Consider the following 25,086-nt stretch of genomic DNA (forward strand, 5'->3'; position numbering starts at 1 on the left):
TTGAAATTGTACTAGGATAAACAACTGCCTTGCAATAAGCATGCTCATTCATTATTCAGTGTTAAATCTTAATTGTTGCTGATTTCAATTTCTGTGTGCTAAGTGTTTCTAAATTATAAATAACCCTGAAACTCTAATAGTACATACTCTGTTAAGGAAAAGGTAAGTACAGAAATAAATTATTGAAGTGTTCTGCTTAACTATTGCCACACAAGTCATCTCAGGATTGGGAGATCAAGGCAGCCACTTTGATAAATTTGAAGAGATATTGACAAGGAGTCTATGGACAAGTCATGAATCTGTGCTGCATAAACAGACTTTGCATATGTATATTTATTTACAAAATTGTTACATTGTGAACTTCACTCTGAGGTTTGATTTTTCTCCTTTTCAGGTCATTGGCAAACTGTCCTGACCTTAGCGAGAGTAAAATCATATCCTAAGTACACACATCACTGCTGTGCTCTCCCTTTGATCTGAGCACTGAGCTGCGATTAACATTTAAGAGAGAAAGTCCAGCCGCAAGCATTTTCATGCCCTGAGCAAGCATCAAACACGAGACCCCTTCTTGTCATGTCTCTTGTTCTCCTCTTTCATGTCTCTCTTACTTATTTATGTATTTGCCTTAATTTGCTTGGAAGAGTTTTGTTTGCCTCAAGGAGGGATGGTTGTGTGATTAAGGCACCTCACATCCCTGTGTCTCCTTTTGCCTTTTCTAATTCTTTCCATCTCTTCTTCAGAGGTCCAGTGGAAAGACCTGTTGGCTTGTTCTTCACTGGCCTGTGGGACAGCACTTCATATCTGGCAATGGATCAGAAGGACTGAAGAGCATTTTTGCTCCCACCAATGCTTCTTAGAGCTGCTAAAACAGGACCAATGAAGATGTTCACCAGACTCCAAGTCCTTGCGCTAGCTTTATTTTCCAAAGGAATTTTCCTTTCCCTAAGTGATCACAGCTTTGTCAGAAAAGAAATTAAGATAGAAGGAGACCTGGTCTTAGGAGGCTTATTCCCAATCAAGGAAAAAGGCACTGGGATAGAAGAATGTGGGAGAATCAATGAAGACCGAGGCATCCAGCGCTTGGAGGCCATGCTGTTTGCTATTGATGAAATCAACAAAGACAACTACTTGTTGCCAGGAATTAAGCTTGGAGTTCACATCTTGGACACATGTTCCAGGGATACATATGCCTTAGAACAGTCTCTGGAGTTCGTCAGGGCATCTTTGACTAAAGTGGATGAAACAGAGTACATGTGCCCTGACGGCTCGTACGCCATCCAAGAGAATTTGCCACTGCTCATTGCAGGAGTCATTGGTGGCTCCTACAGCAGCGTCTCCATACAGGTGAGTCACAGCAGCCCCACCAGGTGAGAACTGTTTACCTGCAGTTCCAGTGAGAGAACCACTGCTTGTGTAAGTTTGCCAATAAAGCAAGTCTTAGCTTGATCACTTTACCCTAGGGGTCAAGCTAGCATATGATTTTTACTGAATTTATTTTAGTTTGATTCACTCTTTAAAATGCCTACTTCAAACTTCCAGCAGCTGTCCATTTCTTCTAGTTACGTTGTATCCTGAAGGCATCTGAAATTTCCAAAAGTCTTAGTATTCATTTTGAACTTTGCATTTGATGACATTTTCTACAGCTCTAAGTGCAGATATATGTTCACATTAATCATAAATTATACCACCTGTGTGTCTGAATACATGTGTTCCTGCCATGCTGCATGTTCGTAACATTTGCCATTTTAACAACAGATATTTAAAATTTAAAAATAAATCCTTGTCTTAGTTCTAGTCACTACTGGGGTTCCCCAAGGCTCAGTATTGGGGCTAGACCTGTTTAATGTCTTTATCAGTGTCCTGGGTGAGGCCATCAAGTGTACCCTCAGTCAGTTTGCAGGTGACACTCAGCTGTGCTGGAGGTGATCTGCTGGAGAGTAGGAAGACTCTGCAGACTGAGTCAGTGACTGAGGTCAATGGTATGAGGTTCAATAAGGCCAAGTACAGGTCCTGCACTTGGGTCACAACAACCCCCTGCAGGACAACAGGCTGGGGGAAGAATGGCTGGAAAGTGTCCCAGCAGAAAAGGACCTGGGGGTGCTGGTTGATGGTGGCTGAACATGAGCCAGGTGTGCTCAGGTGGCCAAGAAACCAGTGGAATCCTGGCTTCTATCAACAATGGTGTGTCCAGCAGGAGCAGGGCAGGGACCTCTGAACTGGGGACCAGTGAGGCCACACCTCACATCCTGTGCCCAGTTCTGGGCCACTCACTGCAACACTGAGGTGCTGGAGCATGTCCAGAGAAAGGCAACAGAGATGGTGAAGGGTCTACAGAGAAAGATGGTGAAGAGTCTCATCCTGAGGGAGCTGGGGTTGTTTAGCCTGGAGAAGAGGAGGCTCAGAGGGAACCTTATAGCTACAAACACCTGAAGGGAAGTGGTAGCCAGATGAGGGGTGCCCTCTTCTCCCCAGCAGCCCGTGACAGGTTGAGTGAAAATGTCTTCAAGCTGCGCTAAGTGAGGTTCAGGTTGGACATCAGGAAGAATTTCTTCACAGAAAGGGTTGTTAAGCCTTGGAACAGATTTCCCAGGGAGGGAGGTGGTGGAGTTATCATCCCTGGATATATGAAAGAAATTACTGGATGTGGCACTCAGTGCCAAGGTCTGGCTGATATGGTGGTGATCAGTCAAAGGTTGGACTCTGTGATCTTGGAGATATTTTCCAACCTAGATGATTCTGTGATTCTGTGGTCGCATTATTTTGGGTCAAACAAAACAAGCCAGTTCACATGACTCATAATCACAAGTGGGTGCTGTCTTAAGCCCAGACTGACATAGACTAAGACCCCGCATCTAGTGATTCTTCATAGTCAGATGCAGGTTTCCAAAGGCATCAAGTCTTGACAGTGCAGGATGTTTTTTCAGACTCAGTGTGGGACATTTTTCCAGACTGAGCACAGGCTTTAATTGCTGCATCAGTGTCAACAGCAATAAGAGTTCCTGCATACTGCAGACTCTCCCAGCAGTGACAGAAAGCCCACAGAACCTCATTTCCCTGTTTCATAAATAGGGCAAGAGTTCATCCAATGTTCGTTTCAAGCAGAATGACTCTGGGGAGCTGGTTGCTGCTATTGTGAAGGCATTAAATCCCATCAGTTGGGAGCATGGTCAGATCCCATAGGACATGCATGAGCACAGAAGAATTTAAAGAAATTGTGTTTTATTTTCTTTTGTATTCCAGTGTGTAACTCATCTGTGTATTCATAGTAGGGAATTTAAGGGCAAATGCTTACCCATACTGCAGGAGAACAGTTTCTGCAGAGCAGAACTCCAGCCATCTCTTGTAGTGGAAGTGGTTTTGTCCCTCTGTGGACCAGCTAGCAGAGCTGGAATGTATCTTTCACCAGTTACGTGGGTCTGATCACTTGGAGCACAAAGAACAGGTAAGTTTCAGGCTGAAAAAGAGACATCTGAAGGGGGGAAATGTTAGCTATAGAACCTTGGGCAGCACAAACTCTTAAGGAAACCATTTTTCATTGTCTCTTCCAATCACACAAAGAGTACATTAAATGAAACCAGCAAATGGCAGGTTGTTGTGGATGCTAAAAGCTGAATGAGATCCAAAAGTGACTAGAAAAAAAAAGAAGAAATTCCATAAGAAATTCCTCCTTTGGTCCAGCAGTTCCCAGAGCTACAGCTCTCTGAAGGCTGACAAAATATTTTGAAGCATCATATGACTGTAAAAAATGTACATGTACATGTAAAAAATGGTAATATTGCTGTATGAACACCTGTAGGTCATCCAATTTTCAAAACCTAAGGAGGATGATGGGACAATACTTATAGTTAATATTACTCTATGATCTTCCCTAGACTTGTCAATATTTTTTCAAATGTAAGGTCTTAACACAGTTCTTCAGAGAAATAAATCGTTTCACAAATCAATCAACTTGTCATCAAGCATCTTCCATTTTTTCTTCTAGAAAAAAGTATTCTCTTATTTATTTTCTCTTTACATGGATTGTGCCGGCCTTCCTTCAGTCTCTCTTTTCTAGCTTTGCTCTAGATTTCATACCATCTAGAAAAGATGTAATTAAGCACCAGAAAAGACATAATTAAGCTATTCACTCCTGTTGCCCATCCTGTTAAAATAGTCACAAATCCCTATCAAGAATAATAGACATTACAGACTCAAGCCTGAAATTGTAGGGACTTTCAAGCATTGAAGGCAAGCATTTTGGTGCCATACCAATTTCAGAGCCAGTCACCTGGACAGAGTAGCTCCAGTAACAACTGGAAGCACACCACTGCTGAAAGTCAAAATATTTCACCAGGGGTGTGTGTGCAAGGCTCAGCACCCCATTTCCCTGTGTTTTCAAGCAGCATCCAGGGTGCTGGATGCTTCCAGATGTAGCCCTGGCAAGCATTTTTCTTTTGCTGAGAGCTGTAAACACTGTAAAGTTTACAGTGCAGTTTCTTAGCCTTAAAATAAAACATGCTGAGTCCTTCAGACAAAAATTATTTCTGCCTTATTTTCCCCCTCCTGTGAATTTGTCTTTATGTTTCAATATTTTTTCTTCCCCTCCCTTCGCCCTCCCTCTCCTGCTTTTTTTCTGGACAGCTGTCTGCCAAATCACTTCATGATGCTCCTGCTGTCAGATTTGTACTTCTTTCATTACCCTTCCACTAAGGAACAAAAGATTTTGCTGGTAAATCAGCAATGAACACCTTCCCCACTGAGTCAGTATGTGCGATAGGCACTTTTTACAGAGACTAAAAACAACAAGAGAATGCAGAATGCTTAATTATTTTCTGGTCAGACTAGGCTATTATCGTTAATGATGATCTGGATAATTAGTTTTTAGATGTTGTGTTTAAATTAGCAGTGAGCCCAATCTGCACAGCATTTGATTCTTCAAAACTCAGGCCAGGATTCTTAGTCAATGGAAAAGCTCATGTTTAAAAAATTTTTAAAATATTAAAAAGCTGTTTTCATGAAATAAAATTCTGACTTGAGTTGAATCTAGCATCAGGAAGTGAAGAATTCAAAATTTGGAGAATTTTCTTTTGGGCTCATGACTTTTCATCTGAGCCAGGTTATCTACTCTTTCTTAGTTTACAACAGAAATTTCAAACATATTTGCCTTGGAGAGATTGACACAGTAAAAATGATAAGAAAAAGAGGCAGCATTCATTTGCCAAGGAGCACCTGCATAGCCGATCCCAATTCCATGTTTAAGATACTTAGGTCAGCTCTTTCCAGGAATGTGCATTGGAAGCAGGAATACATTTATCCAAATGCTGGATTTGTTCTTCCCTGTTTCTGAAAACTGGATTATTCTTCTGAAAATGAAGACTAGAGTCCATTCCCTTCAGTCAGCTCTTAGAAAAATTAAAACATTCCTTTAGGTGGGCTGGATTTTTAATTTCTAAGTATACCGTATTCACATGGATGTAAAGATTGTCGACTGGCTGCCACCTGGCTGTCAACCCACAAGACCTCCAGATCATGACCATGAAAGTTATTTCCAGTTTAGATCCTCATCCAGAAAAAATGCCAGAACAGAAACCAGTACCCTGCTGTCTTCTCTTCAGTTCCTTGCTGTGCCTCAAGTAAACTGTAACAAAACCACTGCAGCAGGTTTAACGGTGCATTACTGCTATCGCAAAAGCTATAGCCACTCCTAAGTGAGTGACCATCTGGCATGAAATTCAAAATATGTACTCATTTACTGGCAATCTTTTCCTGGCTGTCATTTCTCCTTAGCCACAAAAGTCTGCCAAGGGCTCATGGAGCCTGAAAGCTAATCACCTTCATTTCCTTCCTCCAAGGATAAACCATCTTTCAACTAGAGTCTTAACAATAGCTTCAGACTTCCATCACCACTGAAAATAGTGTAAAATCCTTAAATGAACAAAAAATAAACAAAACATAGCACATGGAGCTCTGTCCCACTGTGCATTGATCCCACAGGGATATGGGCAGGAGACGTGCAGGAGGTTGCAGAGGTTTGCCAGGCCACACACACCATTTGTGCTGTGCACTGACACTCTGGTGATTTTGTGCTTGTGAAAGTAAAGCAGATCCTGATTAAAAAATCCATTCTGTGAGATGGACCACCTACCACCAGCATTTAAGCTACACATGCACTTGCCAGCTTCCATGTGTCTCCTTTAAGCTCTCTCCTCTTTTATCTCTGTTCTCCCCCTCTTTCCACCACCTCTCAGCCAGACCCTTGCTGTTTGCTCCTCTCTTTGTTTCTATTCCACATTCAGAACCTGAACAGCCACCAGGCTGAGATTTTCAAATGCCCCAAGAACACTGAGCATTTCTTTCCTAGAGATTTCATAGGAATATGGGTACCTCCCTCTGGCTTCTCTGAAAATCCCACAATAACCAATTACTTTGTAGTCATTTTGATTTGATTTTGGGCTATAATTTTTATTTCTTAAGTGTGTGCATTTTGTCATTTGCTAAGAGAAAGTTGTAAGATTTTACAGGGATAGATAAGTAACTACTGAGATCGTAGGTAAGAAGGAAGGAGCTCTATCATACAATGAGAGAATCATAGAATTGTTGAGGTTGGAAAAGACCTCTAAGATCATTGAGTGGGACCTTTAACCCAGCACTGCCATGTCCACCATTAAACCATGTTCCCAAGTGCCACATCTACATGTTTTGTGAATACTTCCAGAGCTGGTGAATCCATCACATCTCTGGGCAGCCTGTTCCAAAGCCTGACCACCAATTCAGTGAATCAATTTTTCATAGTATCTAATTTAAACCTCCCCTTGACCAACTTGAGACCCTTTCCTTTTGTCCTATCACTTGTTACACGGAAGAAGAGACCAACCCTCACCTGGCTGCAATCTCCTTTCAGGGAGTTGTAGAGAGCAATAAACTCTTCCAAGTGGGAAAAGATATCACTATAAGACATCCAAGTCTGTAGTGGCCAAGTCATCCAAAGTGGCCAAAAATAAGAACTAGCTAGGGTCACCTAGACATCACCTATACTTATTCTACCCCTTCTGACTAGAATTTACTCATCAGTTAACAACTCTCAAATTACCATATTCAACACTGATAGCTCCTTGAACTCCAGAAGCAATTCCGTGTTCCTTTAGAGCCAACAACCCCAGTTTTTAGTACCTTTTCTGGTCATGTGTAAATGGGACTTGAGTCACAGGCAGGTTTATTGGGTCTCAGAGAAGAGTTGCACTCTCATGCAAAGCAAGGTCTCCCGCACAGGTCGCTTTTCAGGGTGCAGGTTTTGTGCTCAGCATACTTCACTGCAGTAATGCTGTATGGAGTCAGAGTGCATATGTGACAGCTCACTGTGACATCCCCTGCAGGAAAAAAAGAAAAAAAGTATTTCCAAACAATTCCTTCAAAGCACAACATTTCTCTGCGTGCCCCCATGGTTTACTTTTTATTGCACAGGACAGACACAAATATGAAAAGAAATTCCAAGGTCCTATGCAGAAATCCTAGCTGTTATTCTGACAGTATTCCTTATTTCTGATGTTCATTTTGCAGATGAAGTTATTCCACAGTTCAAACACTGCTTCTCTCTGTGTGGCAGCTACTGAGTCCACTGCAAACATTTAGCTATATTTTTCCCAGGTTCATTGCCTAAATTTTCAGGAGAAGAGCAAGGCAAAAAATAATGTTTCCTTCACCCCTCTTCCTGCTAACAAAAAATGCCAGACATTTTTATTTGTTTGATAGTGAATTATCTTTTCCAGAGTTACCTTTTGGAAGCAATTTTGTTAATGAACATTACCTACAAAGTAGGAAACAGGCTTCTTAATACCGAAGAGTGAGAAATTTGATGGAAACCACTGCTTCAGTCCTGCAATGCACCAGAAAATTCCACAGGAGAACAAGCCAGGCTGGGACTCCTAAATAACCTCACTGCATCTGGTTGAGTTCCTTACAACTGATCTTTAATGATTCAAAGAACTGGGATATTGGCATTCCCAGTGACCTTCTGGGTCAGTGCTTGGAGTTCTCCTGAAGCCAAATTGGTGCTTTTTGCTGCAGGTCATGACACAGCCCCTGTGCAGTCACTGCCTTCATTAGTGCTTATTATGATATCCCAGAGACGGCACCCTTCGTTTAAAAATGGGCCAGGGAGAGATGATGTTCCAGGCTGATAAAGGTTTTTCCATTCTGAAAGCAGTGAGGATCCTTAAGGTCTTAATTTCTCTTTGAAAACAAATTAGCTTGGAGTAAATTTTTTCTTGGGTCCAAGGTGAGCAGCTGCATTTGCATCACTGAACTCTCTTCCTCCCAAATACTCCCAAATTATGTGAGTATGCCAGAAGTGTCCAGACTGAGTCACTCTGGGTCACACTGTCCCCGGGTACAAGCCTACTAAATCCCAAGAGAACAGGGAATATTATGGTGAAGCCCAGCTTTTCAGTATTGCTCATATTTATTGCCAGTGATACAGTCTGGCAGCTCACAGCCTGCTGGGCTGTATCTGCAGAACATAGCCAGTACACAGATGGGAATAAATATTTCTCTTTATTCTGTTCTCATTGGACTACATCTAGAGTATTACCTCTAACTTTGGGCTCCTTGGTAAAAAGAAGATTCAATAAATACAAATATAATAATGGAGAGGAGAATCTGGAGCACAAACCCTACAGGAAGAAATTGAGGGAACTGCACGTGTTTAGCCTGGAGAAGGTTTGGTGGGAAACTACTATCAGCTTTTCAGTATGTAGAGGTTTGTTCTCAGGAACACAAAGTAAATGTCTTTATCAACATGATGCAGGACCAGAGGATAGAAAAGAATACTTATAAATGGAAAAAGGGGAGATTTTAACCTGAGAAAAAAATGTACATTCCAGTTGAAACCCAGGGGAGACTGCACAGGCCAGTGGAGACTGTTGGCTAGAGAGGTACCTCATTTGGTCTTTACCTTAGGTTTATGTCTGCCACCTCCCACACACCCACAACATTACCATCATTTAGGAACTGGATAAAACATACACAAGCTGCAGTCCATGTTTTTTCAAAGCAAGAGCTCAGGCCCTCTGTTACAGCATTGAAATTAGGAAAAACCTTGGGACATGGCTTTGCCATGGTCTTGCTGTGGGAATCTGGACTTGCAACTTATTCCCAGAAATATAAAGACTTTCTCAGGAGACAAAAGGCAGCAAAAGAATTACCATTAGGACAGATTGCAGCTCAGAGAGACAGAAATTTGCCCAGTTTCTCAGTTGAGAAAAAACTCCTTTACCTTAATGTTATTCTGCTCCACAGCCTAATTTATTGTCTGTTCAGAGTAGCTCTTCCGTGTCTCAAAGGAGCTCTGTGAAATTAGATTCATTAAGCCATGTTAAGTGCCATAAGACTCTCTCATGGTTAAATTTCAGAAGGGCAGAGAGCACTGTTATCTAACAAGGGGCCTCCTCTGTCCAACAAAAGTGCAATACACACTTGTGAGTTATGGTAAAGACACTCTACCTGTTCCAGCACTTCTGAGATTTATTTTTTCTTCTTTTCTCCAAAATGTTTCCTGTGTTTTCCAGTCCTATACACATTCAAAAAAATCCACATAATAATCTCAGGACCATTAAAAAGGGAAGTTTTTAACAAAAACATTAGAATAAATTCTATTGCCAGAAAAATAAAAATCTCATTAAGATTAAGAAAACATTCTATGAGATTCAATAAATCATAAGATAGATCAAGGTTACTGAGACATAGAGGTGTAACCTGTCTGTCCCCATTTACCAGCAGGATTCTTGAATGGCCACAAACACTCCCAGAAGCCAGGTTCATGTGTTTGATAGCTGTATCTAATTCATGGCTCCTTGCAGGTGGTTGTTATGAAGCCACTTTCAGTGTTTTAAGCAAGACTGGCGATATCCACCAAGCAATTATCCTGTCCCTGCAGCTCAGAGAAGCAGAAGTGACAGATGTGGAGAGGGAGAGGGACACTGGTCCCCCTGGCAGTGCCACAGCCACTCCATTTGTAGGATTTTGTGGTGCCAGTATGTCCCTGTGGCTGGCACTGGACTTACTGCCATGCTCATGCTGGGCAACAAATCCCCCACCAAATCACCATCCCCGCAGCTGAGTGAGAGCCAGGTTTGCTGGGGAGTGGGCACCTGACCACAGGAGAGTGGCTGCACTAATAAGCAAATAAAGGTTTCCCATCTCTCTGAATGCAGACTCCCTTGACATGCTTTATTCACAGCAAGCTCTGCAAAGTGGCTGGTTTGGTTTGCAGAGGCAGAACATCCAGACTTATCTTCAAAGGTGTCTGCAAAACCCACCAGTTTTGACAGCAAAAAAAACCTGGCTACTACTGCTGCTTAAGTGCCAACATATGGATTTCAGGCACTAATTGCATGCACCACAGCTTGATTAAATTGCTCCCTGGAGCTTTGCCAGAATAAATTATTTCACTGAGCTAAAGCTGGAGCTGCGCTGCAATTTTGAAGCTGTTCCACACATGCCAAGGCAGCATGGAGCTACACTGGAGGTGTGCCCCAGGTGGTTCAATCTCAGTGCACATAACTCTGGTTTACATCCCACTGTCCTCTACCCTGAGCAGACATAGTCTTAGATAGCACCTCCTCTGCAGAACCTGCTACCTGATCCTGCTAGTCTCTTAACCAGGATAATATTTTCATGATCAAATGCTCAGATCAGCATGAAAATGGCTGGGAAAAGGGACTGTTCTGAAATCAATTGTATCAGCTAAGTGCCTGAGACTCGAGCTTTTTTTAAAAATTCATCCCTAATATCACAACCTTACAATATTCCAGAAAATCCCCACTTGAGAATTTCAAGAAGAGTGTCCTGTTCTGAATTAATAACAGATATAACTTCACTGAACTCCCTGAGCAGTAATAGTTCTCAGGGATGATTGGATCACTATCCTTTATGATTAATCAGACTTCCTTGTATTTCTTTTAATTTTTAGACCATTAAAAATCTACCATCTGGACAGCTTTGTAATGAAGAGCTTTACATCAAACATCTGTAAACACATGAGAACTTTCTTCTCCCAGAGCACAGGAATGAGAATTACAGGCGTTTTCAGGGACCCTGGAAGACAGTGTCCTCCAAGGCTGAGGGCCCCCATGTAAACTGGGAGAGTAGTTCAATGGATGCTTTTGCTGCTTAGACTAAAAGAAAAAAAAATTTTTTTTAATTTTAAAAAGGCACAAACAAACAGAGGGAAAAAACAAAAAAGCAAAAGAAACCAAACTAACTATAGAGCTGCTATATTTGTTAGGAACACCTTTCTGTGAGCTGAAGGCTTGTCCACTCACTGACCAGCATTACTTGAGCTGGTGAAAATGGACTTCATTTTTAGGCAATTTGAGGGGGAAAATGCAGAGCAATATGTGTGCATATCTTCATTATGGTTTAGCACAAATAAAATAATTCCTGCTAGAATAAACTGAGACAAGAATAGCAATTCCAGCCCACACAGTTCTGCAGGAAATGTTCCAGAATAGCTACATGGAGTACATTCTTTTTACCAAATCGGAGTGCTCTTGAGAGAGGACATGTGAACCAAACCATGTGGATATGTGGGCATGTAATCAAAGTTACAAGGCCACAGGGACTTAACAATGCTCAAAGCACCCATTGTACCTTGGTGACAGAACAAGCCTCTCTGCCCATCCTGTTGCTTTAAAGCTGTTCATTTCCATCACCAGATGCAAATTAAATCCCACACTTGCAGTATAAGGCGGTTTAATGACTGTTACCATCCAGCAGGGAGGTTAAGAACACAACAGCCGCTTTCTGAGGGACAGGAACTCGTTCAGCTGCAGCGCTTCCCAGCCTTGTGCCTGTACCCACGGGCAAAACTGCAGTGTCAGCTAAACCTCAGGATACTCCTTCCAAGCACTGTAGGAAGGTTTTAGTTTGGTTTAAACTAAAAAAAAAAAACAAAAAAAACACTACCAATGTTTTGGGGTTTTTTGTGGAGGCAAACTTCAATTCAACATCTACAGCTGAGATGCCAGGACACCTGGTCTTTCCTGGTGTTCCAGAATGACAGGAGGATAGGAACCTCCTGAAGTCCTCAGTTCCATGTCGCCAAGAGGTTGTGAAAGTCCCTGTACATATATGGCTCACAGCAGATTCTGGCTCAGATGAGATTACACCAGTTTACAAGGGCACTAGTTCAGTGTCTGCTTTACAGAAAAGACAGAATCTAAATCTCTAAAATCCTAAGTCATACAGGTTGTAGAAAAGCAATAAAATTCTTCTGTTTGTTCTTTGATTTTTTGGGGTTTTTTTTTACCAGACTGTCTAATTTGCTACTGAGGTCTGAGCCTTCAAAATTTGCCTCTTCTACAACATTTTTTTCAAAACAGTCCTTTGCCTTTGAATTCTTACAGACAAGCTGTGGTCAAAGAAACATCTGGGGAAGATTAAAAAAAAATTAAAGCATTGGGCAATTTTTAATAAGTTTCCCTTGGAAATCTCAAGTACACTACTGCAGAGGTCTCAAGCACATTGTTACTTTTCAAATGGTTTCGTCAGTCTGCACTCTAAGATTATCTTCAAATTTTATTTACTAGACAGAACTTCCAGTCACCAATCTTCTCTTCGTCATTTAAGAAACTATAATAGGAAAAAAAATGCCATAACCTTTCTTCATTTCTTTTCAGATGTGATCAAGGGTTGTAGGTCATTACATTACATGACATTAGCTCAGTTGGGCAGAGCATATATTTGGTGCTTATAATTCCAAAGTCATGGCTTTGGTCCCCATATGGGCCATTCACTTAAATGCTGGTTACAATGATCCTTGAGGGTATCTTCCAATTAGGACCATTCAATGATTCTGTGATTCTGTGGTTCTGTGACATTGTGAAACACTTGAAGAGTACTAACATGCAACAAATGTGCCATCTCAGCTGGTCTGCAGCCAGAACATCTCAGAAAAAAAGTTTAAATGAGTAAAAAATAGGAGAGGTGGGGACTCATGTTGAATAACTGAGATTAAAAAGTTCTGCAAAAGGCCTGTATATTTGTGATATTTGCACAAAACGGAAATTTCTGTCTTATTAGTGCATTTGGTCATCAAATACAATGAATCTTGGAGAAGAGGAATCCCACTATGAACAGCAAAGGCATGCAAATCCCCAGGCCTTAGTAAGGAACACACACTGAAACTGAAAAATATTGTCCATTTGGGTCTAATTATCTGTTGTTTAAACAGGCTGAGTTTCATGAAAACAAAGGTCCATTACAGTCCCAGCAGGACCCAGGGAATTAACTGGGCATCAGAACAGGTTTTGTGCATATGCTCAGTGCAATGCTTTCCCTGGAGTTTGTTGTCAACATCCTCTATCAACATTCTCAATCTGTGATAGTCATAACATCTCTCATTATAAAACACTCTCAGTGCCTTTCCCTAAATGTTTCTGTTCCATTTTGTAAATACCCCTCTTTAATAATCTGTGCACCCCACTTCGTCTCTAGGTGGCAAATTTGCTCAGACTCTTCCAGATCCCCCAGATAAGCTACGCCTCCACCAGCGCCAAGCTGAGTGACAAATCCCGCTACGATTATTTCGCACGGACGGTGCCCCCGGACTTCTACCAAGCGAAAGCCATGGCTGAAATCTTGCGGTTTTTCAACTGGACTTACGTGTCCACGGTGGCTTCCGAAGGAGACTACGGGGAGACGGGGATCGAGGCCTTTGAGCAGGAAGCTCGCCTGCGCAACATCTGCATCGCCACCTCCGAGAAAGTGGGACGGTCCAACATCAGGAAGTCTTACGACGGCGTGATCAGGGAGCTGCTGCAGAAGCCCAACGCCAGGGTGGTGGTGCTCTTCATGCGAGGTGATGACTCCCGGGAGCTCATCGCGGCCGCCAACCGCTTCAACGTGTCCTTCACCTGGATTGCCAGCGACGGGTGGGGAGCGCAGGAGAGCATCGTCAAGGGCAACGAGCACATTGCGTCCGGGGCCATAACCTTGGAGCTGGCTTCCCATCCAGTTAAAGAGTTTGACAAGTACTTCCAAAGTCTCAGCCCTTACAACAACAGGCGCAACCCCTGGTTCAAGGACTTCTGGGAGCAAAAATTCCAGTGCAACCTGCAGAACCGGAAACCGCATCGAAAGGCTTGTGAAAAGCACTTCACCATCAACAGTTCCAACTATGAGCAAGAATCCAAGATCATGTTTGTTGTGAATGCTGTGTATGCAATGGCTCATGCCTTGCATAAAATGCAGAGGACTCTCTGCCCAAACACCACCAAACTCTGTGATGCTATGAAGCATCTGGATGGCAGGAAGCTGTACAAAGATTATCTCCTGAAAGTAAACTTTACAGGTAATGCCTTCTCTTTTGGTACCCACAGAATGTAATTAAGGAATTGTTTATCAGTCATGGTAACAGCCAGCCAAATTCCTGGTAGCAACTATTTACACAGTTCAGGGTGGTACACAGGCAAGGTCACTCCAGTCATAGAGTGGAAAAGGAAGGCAGAAAGGAAAAGGAAGAAGAGCTTAATGAGAACCCTAAAAAAGCCAGGGTGATGCTCCTCCTTCTTCCAGCAGAAGGAAGACATGAAGGTGGCAACAGCTGGTCTTGGCAATGTTGCACTCCATCCTCTAAAATTCCACACACCAACACCCATTTTATTCACAGCCAGGTTGGGCATGTCTGAAAGCCAATGGTCCTTTCACCACCTGCTACACCAGGCAGCCGCCTGCTAATCCCATGCCAAGACTTGGCCTTCTCTCCCTCACTTTGCTACAAATTTACATAATTGCTGGACCATGGCTAATGTCCTTGCAATAGTAAGGTAATAATTCCTGTCATAGAAGCAGATGTATATAAACTATTTAAATATATGGGGCAGTGCCATTACCTGTTACCGAACCACAGGCTTAATGGCAAAGTATAAAAAACTACATTAAACATGTGCAGAAAATGCAGGTCTGTGGTCAATCTGGAATGATATGAGCAAACATCATGGGGACTGACTGCACAGCACATGGCACCTCTGTGGTTTTGCCACCACATAAGGCTGAGTTTAGCTTTTTTAATACTATGCCATTACAATATTTCACCTCAACAAAGCTAAATAGATCTACAGAAGAAAGAAGTAAAGTGTAGAACACCCTGTCTTTTTTTGTTTCTTCATGTCTGAGTTTCTTCTGAAGCATCTAGGTCGAGCTTGAATTTCTGTGTATTACAGAACTGATGACCTCAACTGCCTGAGTTGATAGTAAGGAACCATCATGCTGTGCTTTGAGTGAGAGCTAGCTCCAAGAGGAATTGAAGGATAAACATGTGTAGGATGCAGCATGCTCAGTCCCAAGAGATCTTCAGTAATTGTACAATGCTAATAACACTGAAAACTACGTAAAACTGTCAAACTGGAGCGTGAACTTTTCCCTCCTTTAGAGATTTCTCAGTGTTTGACTCAGATTACTTCTAGATACTACCAACCACATCCCTGGTGCTTCTCTAACTCCCAGTGGGGTGCAGCTGCTGTAGCCAAGTACTCAAGGCAGAATGAAGCAAACTTTTCAGGTTTAGACCTCTAGAAATTAAGAATAATCCTTTCTCCTTCTCCTCCTCACAGCACTTACAACATAGAAGCTCTTTTCTCGCTTGCCTGCACTTATCCTCAGAGATACCTGAATGTCTTTGAATTGTTGAAATCAATTGGTTTTAGGAGGACAGCACTTCATGGGAGCTGATTCCTGGCATGCTGATCAGGAGGGAAGGCAGTGGTGTGCTTCTGTCCCTGCCAGAGAAATACTTCATGACTTTAATGGCCTACCTAAATGAGTAGGCACTTCAATCTTTTAAACTTCAATTATTTTGAAGATTTTTCTGACACTACAGGTAATTTTATGAGGTTAAATGAAAATACTATTAATAGAGTCCAGTCTTAAGACTAAGCAACTTTTGTTCAAATATAGGATTCTTAATAATTTTTCTAACATGCAGATATTTTAAGCACCCAAGCATTTTTCCACTCAACATCTAAAGTCAAAATAACCCTGATTTTCTTTCACCAAAATCTCCAGAAAATTGTTATTTATCTAGAGCCAGAAAAATTAGCTTTAACTTTGACTGAAATATCTTTTATTTTTTATGAATTGGGAATTGAAACTGTTCAAGCTGGAAAAAAAAATTGAAGGCTGTAATTTTTCAGTTTTGAAAACAGAAGGCTCTTTTTTGAACCAAATTAATTATATTGAAAATCAGCATGGAAATCTTTGAAACTCTGAAAAGCATTATTTTCCATTAATTTTCATTTCCAATTTAAAACATTAAGAAACCTGTCAAGTACTTTTCCAATGGCTTTGTTCCATATACATTTTTACCAGCTTACAACATTATTTGCTCATCTCCTTTCTTTATTATTAGTTCTTCCATTACAATGTGAATCCCTGTTTTAATATAATTATTTTTTAAGCAGGTGAGTGATTTTTTTTTGTAGTGACATATTAAGCAAGTCTTCCATCCCTTACTCCTTTCAGAAGGGTGTGAAGAATTAATACATATGTGAGATTTTAATACATATAAGTCTTGTCATTGATTTCTATGGGACCAAGAATTATTCTGTACTCTTTCCTGGCTGAAGAAAATCTTTGTGTGTGTTGTTAATGCAGTATGAGGACCTTATTGCATGGTAAATTTGATCAATGATGCTCTCATCTCCAAACCTGAGAATGTTTTCCCATCACAGAGAGAGGGTGACATGGAAGTTACCAGTCCAGCAGCTGCCCTGCAACCAAGTCAGGCTGTGGATGTTCTCTCCTCTTAAGCCTGGGGAGCCACCCAGACCCACCACAAGGAAGCAGGCAAGAAACAGAACAGTGCTAACCATATTTGCAGACACATAAGCAGCTATTGAAGCAATGCCTGCTCTGCTAAAAGGCAGGGGTCCACATAGATAAGCCCTGCAAGAATAGAAATCAAGCAAAGAAATGGTGGAAGGAACCAAGCAAATGGCCCTGTCTCATCCCAGTTTGCTGGAACATGAATTTCACACACACCAGTCTCAGTAAACGATGGGTGTGTTCCCATGACTGGTGTGGGATGGAGCAATTTTAGACATTTACCCTTCACACTGAAATTAGTTTTGATTAGTCTTTGATTATGGTTAATGGAGGGGAATAGCACTTACAGTGTGCTCCAGCCCATGTGAGGTATGACTTGCCCCTACATCTCTTGCTACTGACTACAGATGGAGTATAGAGTGATTAAGGTTTATTTTCACTTTGCCATTTAGCTGAAAGCCTGAAGTGAGACTCCCAGGAACAGCAATAATGTGGTTTGCAAGGAAATATTCAGGGACCAGCTAACAGCAGGGTGGTTGTAGGGGACTGGCAGGATTTCTGCATCCTTGTGCTGCTACTGCTGCTGACATGCTGTGTGACAGGTAATTTCACTAATATCTCTGGGTTCCTACTTATTTCTCCTTTTTCATCAAATCAAAATAACTCCACAGAACTGCAGTGTGGGATGAAGACAGAGTGAGATTTCACTCTTTATTGTCTGTGAGATACACCAGGCACATAATTTTCTTGCAAGTCAGTAAGACGCATGTGACAAATATCATGATATTCTGAATCTTTCTAGTAAAGGAAAAAAAGAAATACCTGTGCCTAATTCCAGCTTCCAGCAGCAGGATGTGAGAATGCAAAGTCCAGCCCCTAGAAAAATGCTCTCGCTCAATTTCAGTGTTTGTTTGGCCTTTCAAAGAGATATAGGCTGGTTCATCTTCTTGATCTTCCCATCCTCTACATTCCCTCCTGAGGGCACAAGTGCAGCACTTGATGTTCTAAATCGTGATGGTTTTCTGCTGATAAAGAGATGCCAGTTCAAGAGGCTGTTAACTTCTATTACCAGAACAACAAAGAAGTGCTGAACAAAAGTAAAGGTCTGCATGGCAGAGAGCACAGAGTAAACTCAACTTCTTACCATACCCAGCCATTGCCTGGTGAAGGGCAGCATACAGAGGGGCTCCTGGGAGGGCTGCGAATCCAGGGATGAACCCACTCATCCAGAAGCCTTGATCCCTCACAAGGGTGGAGGGGACAGTGCAGCAAACAGCCATGCTGACTAATTTAGCTCGTTTAAGCCACCAGCACAACACAGAAAGGCAGTGTTGTCACTGCCCAAAGCACTGCTGCAAGTCTCACGTTTGACAAGTGCCAGGACAGTGTGAGAGGGGTGTCCATCATTTGGGATAAAAAAGTGGCAGGGTCCTGCACAGCTGTGCCCTACATGTTGCTGCCTGGTGTAGCTGCTCTTCCAGGACATTGGACTGGAAGGGAAGGGTGAGGAAGGGTAGCCATGATAATGGAAGACCAGCATTAGTTCCAGTGTTCCTTATCTGGCTGTGCAGGATAAACCAGGAGTGTAGGGCTGGGCTCCAGCTTTTCCCACGCCAGTTAGCAGGGCTGATGCTGTAACAGGACTACCCCTGCCCTCAGTCTAGTGGGGGAGCATCTGGGCAGAGGGGGGTTGGATTTTGGCATGTACGCATGTCCACATGTCCTATGCAGTTTTCTGAACCTGCACAGCTGGAGGAATTTGGTTAAAGTACTAGACTTGGAAAAAAGATCATTTAAAACTTAGGCAATGCATGTATAAAGTCCTCAGTGTCTTGTCCTATCCTTTTCTCCCTCCTGAGTTACTAGAATCACTGTCATGGACCTTTTTGTCTTGTGTTCAGAAATCTATCTCTTCTACAGCAAAACCTGTATCATCAAAAACAGCTTATCCTGGGCAAGTCCTCTCCCCTGGCTAACCAGAATGACTACTCCAAATGAGAAAAGGGTTGTAAGTCAGGTCTGATTTGTCCCCTTTCCTCCACTGGACTTTATGACAAAACTTCTATTCTTACCTGGTCTCACATTTCTATGTGGTTCATTTTTTCCCTTCTCTTCCTACTCACTCTGCCCCAGTCAACACTGAAATAATATGAAGCAGAAGCACAAATTCACCTTCTCATTTATTCTGGAACACTGGTGACTTCTGTTGTGGGAACACAATTTCACAGGCCATTTCCATCGTATCTGTTCCATCCAAGTAAGAAAGAGCTTAAGTCATGGTCTGCAACAAGCAGATGTCACCTTACTTCTGAGCACAGCAGCATTGCATGGTCCCTGCTCTGGGATTTAGCCATAAATATTTCCTGTCAGAAGTGCACTTCAGAACTCAGTGCTCAGCCAGGCTCCTTGGAGAACAGACCAAAGGAACGCTGCATTTGCTATCACAACCAGATTACAGCTGCAGAAACTTCAAAGGCTGGCTATGAGTTCACAGCAGGGACTACCTGTGAAGGCCAGAGCCACAGCTCAAAGCCCAGGCTCTGCAGCAGATGGCCCTGCTACTCCACCACCTCATCCAAGGAGTTCCTTCTTACCAGGTCAGATCCCCCTTGCCTTCAGCACTCAGTCAGCAGCGAGGCTCATGCCTCATGGCTTTCCTCGTGATGCTTATTTGTAGAATAAACCAGAACACTCTTTCAGATGAAAGCAAAACTCACATGGGCAGAAGGCATCCACTACCTTGTTAATCATAAAAGTTGTAAAAGTGTAATACATGATGGATTTGTAGCTAATAAAAGAAAGGAAAATGAGTGAATTCCCCAAGATACTAATTAAAGATATACATGAAAAAAGAAGTCTAGGATTTATAGGAAAAAATAACTGCCTTTTCCTGGGACCACAAATGTGTCATAGTGTTTAAAACCTTGCAAGCTAGGGGACAGTCTCTGAAAGCACACTTGAGACTTGCTGTTCCAGAGCAGAGGAACAGTAGAACCTGCACAGTTTTTTCCCATGTTCTCTGTGTATTGGAGTTACATTGGTGTAAATACACAGAGAGCTGCAGTGAGATTTTGATGGCCTGGTAATCCTGATGGTCCCATCTACTTTCTCCTTTCTTTTCTCTTTAGAGGCATCATGGGATCTGCTGTTCCTTTACTTGGGGTAAATTTTCCCTCCAAGAGTAAACAAACCAATCTCTACTTAGTCCTCCTGAAAATTTTAGTATGTGTATATACTAATATAATTCTATACTTATATACTAATATATTTCTATGCTTATATAAATGCACACATTTATATAGATTTTACTGGTGTATACTACAGATTCATAATATATAAAATCATAAAGTTAAAGAAGAGAGCAGATTGGGTGGTCTCTAGGCTAACTTCCTGCTGAAAGGTAAGGCAGCTGTGCAATCAGACGAATTTGCTCAGGTCTTTATAGATGTAAAGTCGTTGAAAATAAAATATTACAGAACCTTTTCAACACCTAGTTTAGGTTTGAGGTGTCATGATGGCAAGCAACTAGCTGCACTCTGATGAGTTGTGTGCCACTCACTGCACCCTGTGAACTGGATACCTGGGCTGGCAGAGGGGCACAGGTGTTGTCATCTCTAGGGCACATGTTCCAAATAAAATTTTCATTAAAACTTCTCTCACCATGATGGCAGGTCAGTGACCTACCTCTTAATGGTGTCTGCTATCAAGCCAGAGACCATCACAAAAAGCTGCTGTTTCATGCTCTCCTTTGTCACTAAATCACAGTAATTAGCCTGAGTGAGCAGCAGCAGAGGTTGAATTGTGTTTTTACTCCTTGAGATAAGCTCCAGCAGCTGAGCCCAAGGGTGCTAGGCCATTGTTCCCCCTCTAACTCGGGGACAAGGTATTTTTTCCTGGTGCCACCACTGTCACCACTGCCTGCTGCCACCACTGCTGGCTGCCACTGCTCTCTGCCTGACGTGGGCACTGAGCTCCCGTGGACAGAAGGATGGGAAATGCAGCATTAGCAGGATGCAAAGCAGCAACAGCTTTTCTTCATAGTGCTCAGGAAGTCTCTGGAAGTGTGTTGCCTTTGGCCTTTACCCAGCTGGGTGTCATTCCTGGAAAGCCTGCAGAAACCACAGGCCAGCAACAGCCCCAAACTTGTTACAGTGGCATATTTAGGTGAAAGTACTTTGGCATCCCTAAAATTGCAACTGGATCTCCATCTCGGTTTCCTCTACTTGACTATTTAAACAACCCACCACTTCAGCTGAGCTATGAAATACTGAACATAAAATTATATAGTCTATGCCTTGTATGTAATTTATAGTCAGCTGCTTATCTCCTATTAATAATGTAGCCTTTAGGCAGCCATAAATCTCTAGATTTCACAGCATCCATGGGAGTGTGTAAATGAGGATGAGATTAGACACCCTGTGTTTGTGGAGAAACACATGACTGGCAAACAGCAATGATTTTATTTCAGATCACATATTTGAGAGACAGAAGGCTTGGTAACCTAATTTCTCTAAATCTAAGACTCCTGTGTTTGCCTGCTGCTTGTTTTATAATGGTTATTATTTTGTCTTTTGTTGTGCTGGCAAATGATATCTGAATCCCTAACACCAAGGGTCAGTACAAGTCTTCAGAGGAGCAGGAAATCTCATACAACATTTTCATCCCCCAACAACGCACATTCCCTTTCCCAGTCCTACTGGGTTTTACAGTAGAAAGGCAACCCAGGACATACCATGGAATTATATTCTTATTTTTCATGCAGATATACACATGATAAATGCTTACACATAAGTAAAGAGATGTCAGGTCTGCTTTTTCCTGTGACCTTGAAGGAGAAGATGTCAGATGAGAAAGAAGACTTTGGTTCAGGATTCCTATCCCTTACATTTTAGCATCTAATTTGGCTCTGAAAAGCCCATGGAAAGAGCAGATTCTTCTCTACCTCTTGCTACAGAAGAGCACTTTGTCACTTCCACACCTAATGTCAGTTAGCCTCACTTGCATGCTGAGATACTGCAATAGGGGCTGACAGAGACAAAGGCTGTGCTCAGAACATGACCGCAGAAGTGTCGAGGATGAGGACAACAGTGATTCCATTTTACTCTTTTGTGTAATCTAAGTGTGCCCTGTCCTTCCAGTGAGTCTCCAAGAAAATTCATCTTTTCAAAAAGATTATGAAGAAAACTACAGAAAGTCACAAATCCAGATGTCTAATCCCAAAGATAACTTAATATTATATTTTTACAAAACCCATATCCTTGCTGGCAGCTAATAATTATACTACAAGGGCAGAAATGAAAGCATACTCTATAGAAAAGTATCTTCTCTCCTTTAAATAACCTTAATTTCACAACATCCCTGAAAGATATTTTCTTCACCCAGTAGAGCACAGTACAAAAATATTTCCAGGTTAGCAGTGGTTAAACAGAAACAGGGACAAGACCAGGAGAGCTGCATTAGTGAGACACAGACACTCAGCCCAGCCTGGTGCTGCTATCCAGACATGGATCATGGCCTGAACCCTACATCAATTCCACATAGCAAGTTTGCAGACAAACTTGTCCCAAGCCAACTGCTGTATTTTTACTTGTAAACTGCAGCCCAGATAAACGTGTGAATCTATTTCAGCTTTCTGCAAAGCCTGAACTATTCCATTCAAGTTTGTCTTTTCCATTTCTGATTCCTAGTGCAAAAAATCCCCACCACTCAGTGATACAGGGCTGTTTCTCTATAAAAAGGGACAAAGAAACTCAATCCAAACTGAAAACAGCCATTGTTTACATTTTCCACTAACAAATTTTTCCCAAAATTCTTCCCATTTTTCCAAACAGCAACCATCTCTACATCTTCATGGAGCAGAAACTCCTTTTACATATGCATGCTTTTCACAAGCTGACCTTCTACACAACTCCCATCAACTGCAAACTGGATGGAGCTGACAGACAAATGTGTGTGACTTTCATTTACTCATTTGTCAGAGCCAAGTTTCTAAACACCTCTAAAAGCATCTTAGAGAATATCTGCCTTGGCATTGCTGCAATATTTATGGTTATTTAGTTAGCAGGTATAGAATATAATGTAGAAATACATTTCATTGCCGTTATCTGGGTGAGTCATTTCCTTTTGTTTCCTTCTTCCTAGCTTGAAAGTGTATTTGACTGAGCATGTAACACGTGAAGACAAAGAATATTAAAATTCTTCAAGGCAAGGGGAAAAATTCATGCACGGTGATATCAGAGGCAGAGAAACTTTTAACAGAAATGTCCATGAAATCCAAGCTGTAGCATGGCTGCAGGAGCAATCTTTTGATTTGCTCTTTTGCTTTTTGCTCTATCCATGGACAGCTCACCTGCCCACTGTTGGGATAAAAAGGGGTTCAGTGCTAAATCAGAAAGGACCATGTTTCCAAATAGAAATCCTTAAACTTAAGGCATGTACTTTGTAAAGAAATTACCAAGATCAGTAATTTGGGATGTAGGGTCTCCACACAAAAACTCACTCTTTCCTGACTGCATGTGAAGAACAGCTCAGAGCTAGAAGCTGTGGGGATGAGAATGGTGGTTCATCATCCACACCCAGTAGATGGAAAGCAGAGTTTATTGTACCTCACAATCTGAAGGCCCCTCCCCTCAGTCTTGCATCTGAATTCCATCTCCTAGAGTTTTGCTTTTCTTGCACAAGCCCATATTTCTACTTGGCAATATATGAATCATCCCATCTCTTCTAGACTAGTGACACATATACATCTAGCACATTTCCTACAAGAGAAATTCAAGACCATTTCTGAAGGCTGAGAGATGTTCACTTTTTAAACGTGCATCTTCAATTTCTCCTCAATTCAATGGAGGTTTCGTGCAGTACATTTTTCTACTTGCTGCTGTACACAGATTGCAGACAATTTGATGGAATAAGCTAAGGCAACTATTCCTTTGTACATAAGAAATATTTACCAGTTCTGTGGACAAAATATGAGGCTTGGTGAAAGAAACACCATAGTTTTATTCAGGGAGGGGATTGCTCTGTGCTCAGAGGAAATAGGGAAAATACTGGTGTGAGAAATCTGAGGGAAGCCCAGGCTTGAACAGAGTCCTCACACAGAATTTACATGCTATAGAAATCCCATGTAACTCTGCAGCTGAGAGAATATGGATTTTTCAGGGTGGAATGTGATTCCTAAGGGCTACATCTGATACCACTATAATTCTGTCAGCCAGTATTAGCCACATTTGTGGTATGGATTGGAAAATACACAGAGAGGCATGAACATGCACATTCACAGGAGCACTCACCCGCTGTTCTTAAAAATTTTACTTTGCTTAACCCAATTCTGTAATAAGAAATAATACATGAAGTATGATTGTTGAGACTGCATTTATAAAGAGTGAACAGCATATCCAAAATCAATGGTCTTTACACACCAAAAGGAAGGGAAAACCTCCTGGTGTTCAGGTAGCAGCACTGGTGAGTTCCATCATCCACAATCAGGGACATTCCCTGTTTTTTTTCTTGGAGAGGCTGTTACTGACCTTGTACCTTCTTGTTACTGCGTTTGTTTATTCACGATTCACAGGATGTTTTGCACATGCTGCAAACATGCTCTTCTTTCTGTTATTTATGCCCTAAAAACCATCTTCCCTTCTTCCCAATGCTGAATTTGTGTAGTGGTCAGTAACTTACTGTTCAAGTGCAGCTCTGGATCCTCAAGCATCTCCCTGTGCTTCTGCTACAGAACTGTCCTGCTCTCTTCCTGTGAGAGAACTTTCTCTGTGCCTCTAACTTTTACAAGAAGTCTTAAATTTGCTTCAAAACACCAAGACATGCCTGATCATATGCAGAAATTTATGAGGTGGGCTTGCTTGACTCTTCTAGCCTAAGCTGTTGTGGCGAACTCTCCGTGTGTGGAAACACGAGGCTTGACTCCATTTCAGAAGGCTGATTTATTATGTTAAATATTATATTAAAATGCTACATTAAGACTATACTAAAGAACAGAGAGATCAGAAGGCTACAACAAGAATAGAACAGCATAGCATAACAAAATCCTGTGACTGCTCACAGCCTTGGCACAGGTGGCTGTGATTGGTCATCAATGGAAAACAATCCACATGGACCAATCATGGATGCACCTGTTGCATTCCACAGCAGCAGATAGTAATTGTTTACATTTCTCTCCTGAGGCTCCTCAGCTTCTCAGGAGAGGAAAAATCCCAGCAAAGGATTTTTCATAATATCATGGCTACACTAAGCAGCAACTATGTCATTGCCTGTAACAACAAAAGGTTGTGCTCT

General features: G+C 41.9%; 1 protein-coding gene across 2 annotated transcripts in view; it reads left to right on the forward strand.

The window, feature by feature from the left end:
• Positions 1–846: 846 nt before the first annotated feature.
• The window catches only part of GRM3 (glutamate metabotropic receptor 3), a 44,509-nt gene continuing 20,269 nt past the window's right edge, over positions 847–25,086 (forward strand). The window contains exons 1-2 of one of the 2 annotated variants that reach the window (XM_041413385.1): positions 847–1,344; positions 13,471–14,326. In XM_041413385.1, the coding sequence (XP_041269319.1) occupies positions 847–1,344; positions 13,471–14,326 (1,354 nt within the window). The remainder of the gene's footprint in view (positions 1,345–13,470; positions 14,327–25,086) is intronic. The other variant, XM_041413386.1, reaches the window with a different exon arrangement.

The sequence above is a fragment of the Onychostruthus taczanowskii genome, unplaced genomic scaffold, assembly GCF_017590055.1.
Source record: "Onychostruthus taczanowskii isolate IOZ18803 unplaced genomic scaffold, ASM1759005v1 scaffold41, whole genome shotgun sequence".
NCBI classification, from domain to species: Eukaryota; Metazoa; Chordata; class Aves; order Passeriformes; family Passeridae; genus Onychostruthus; species Onychostruthus taczanowskii.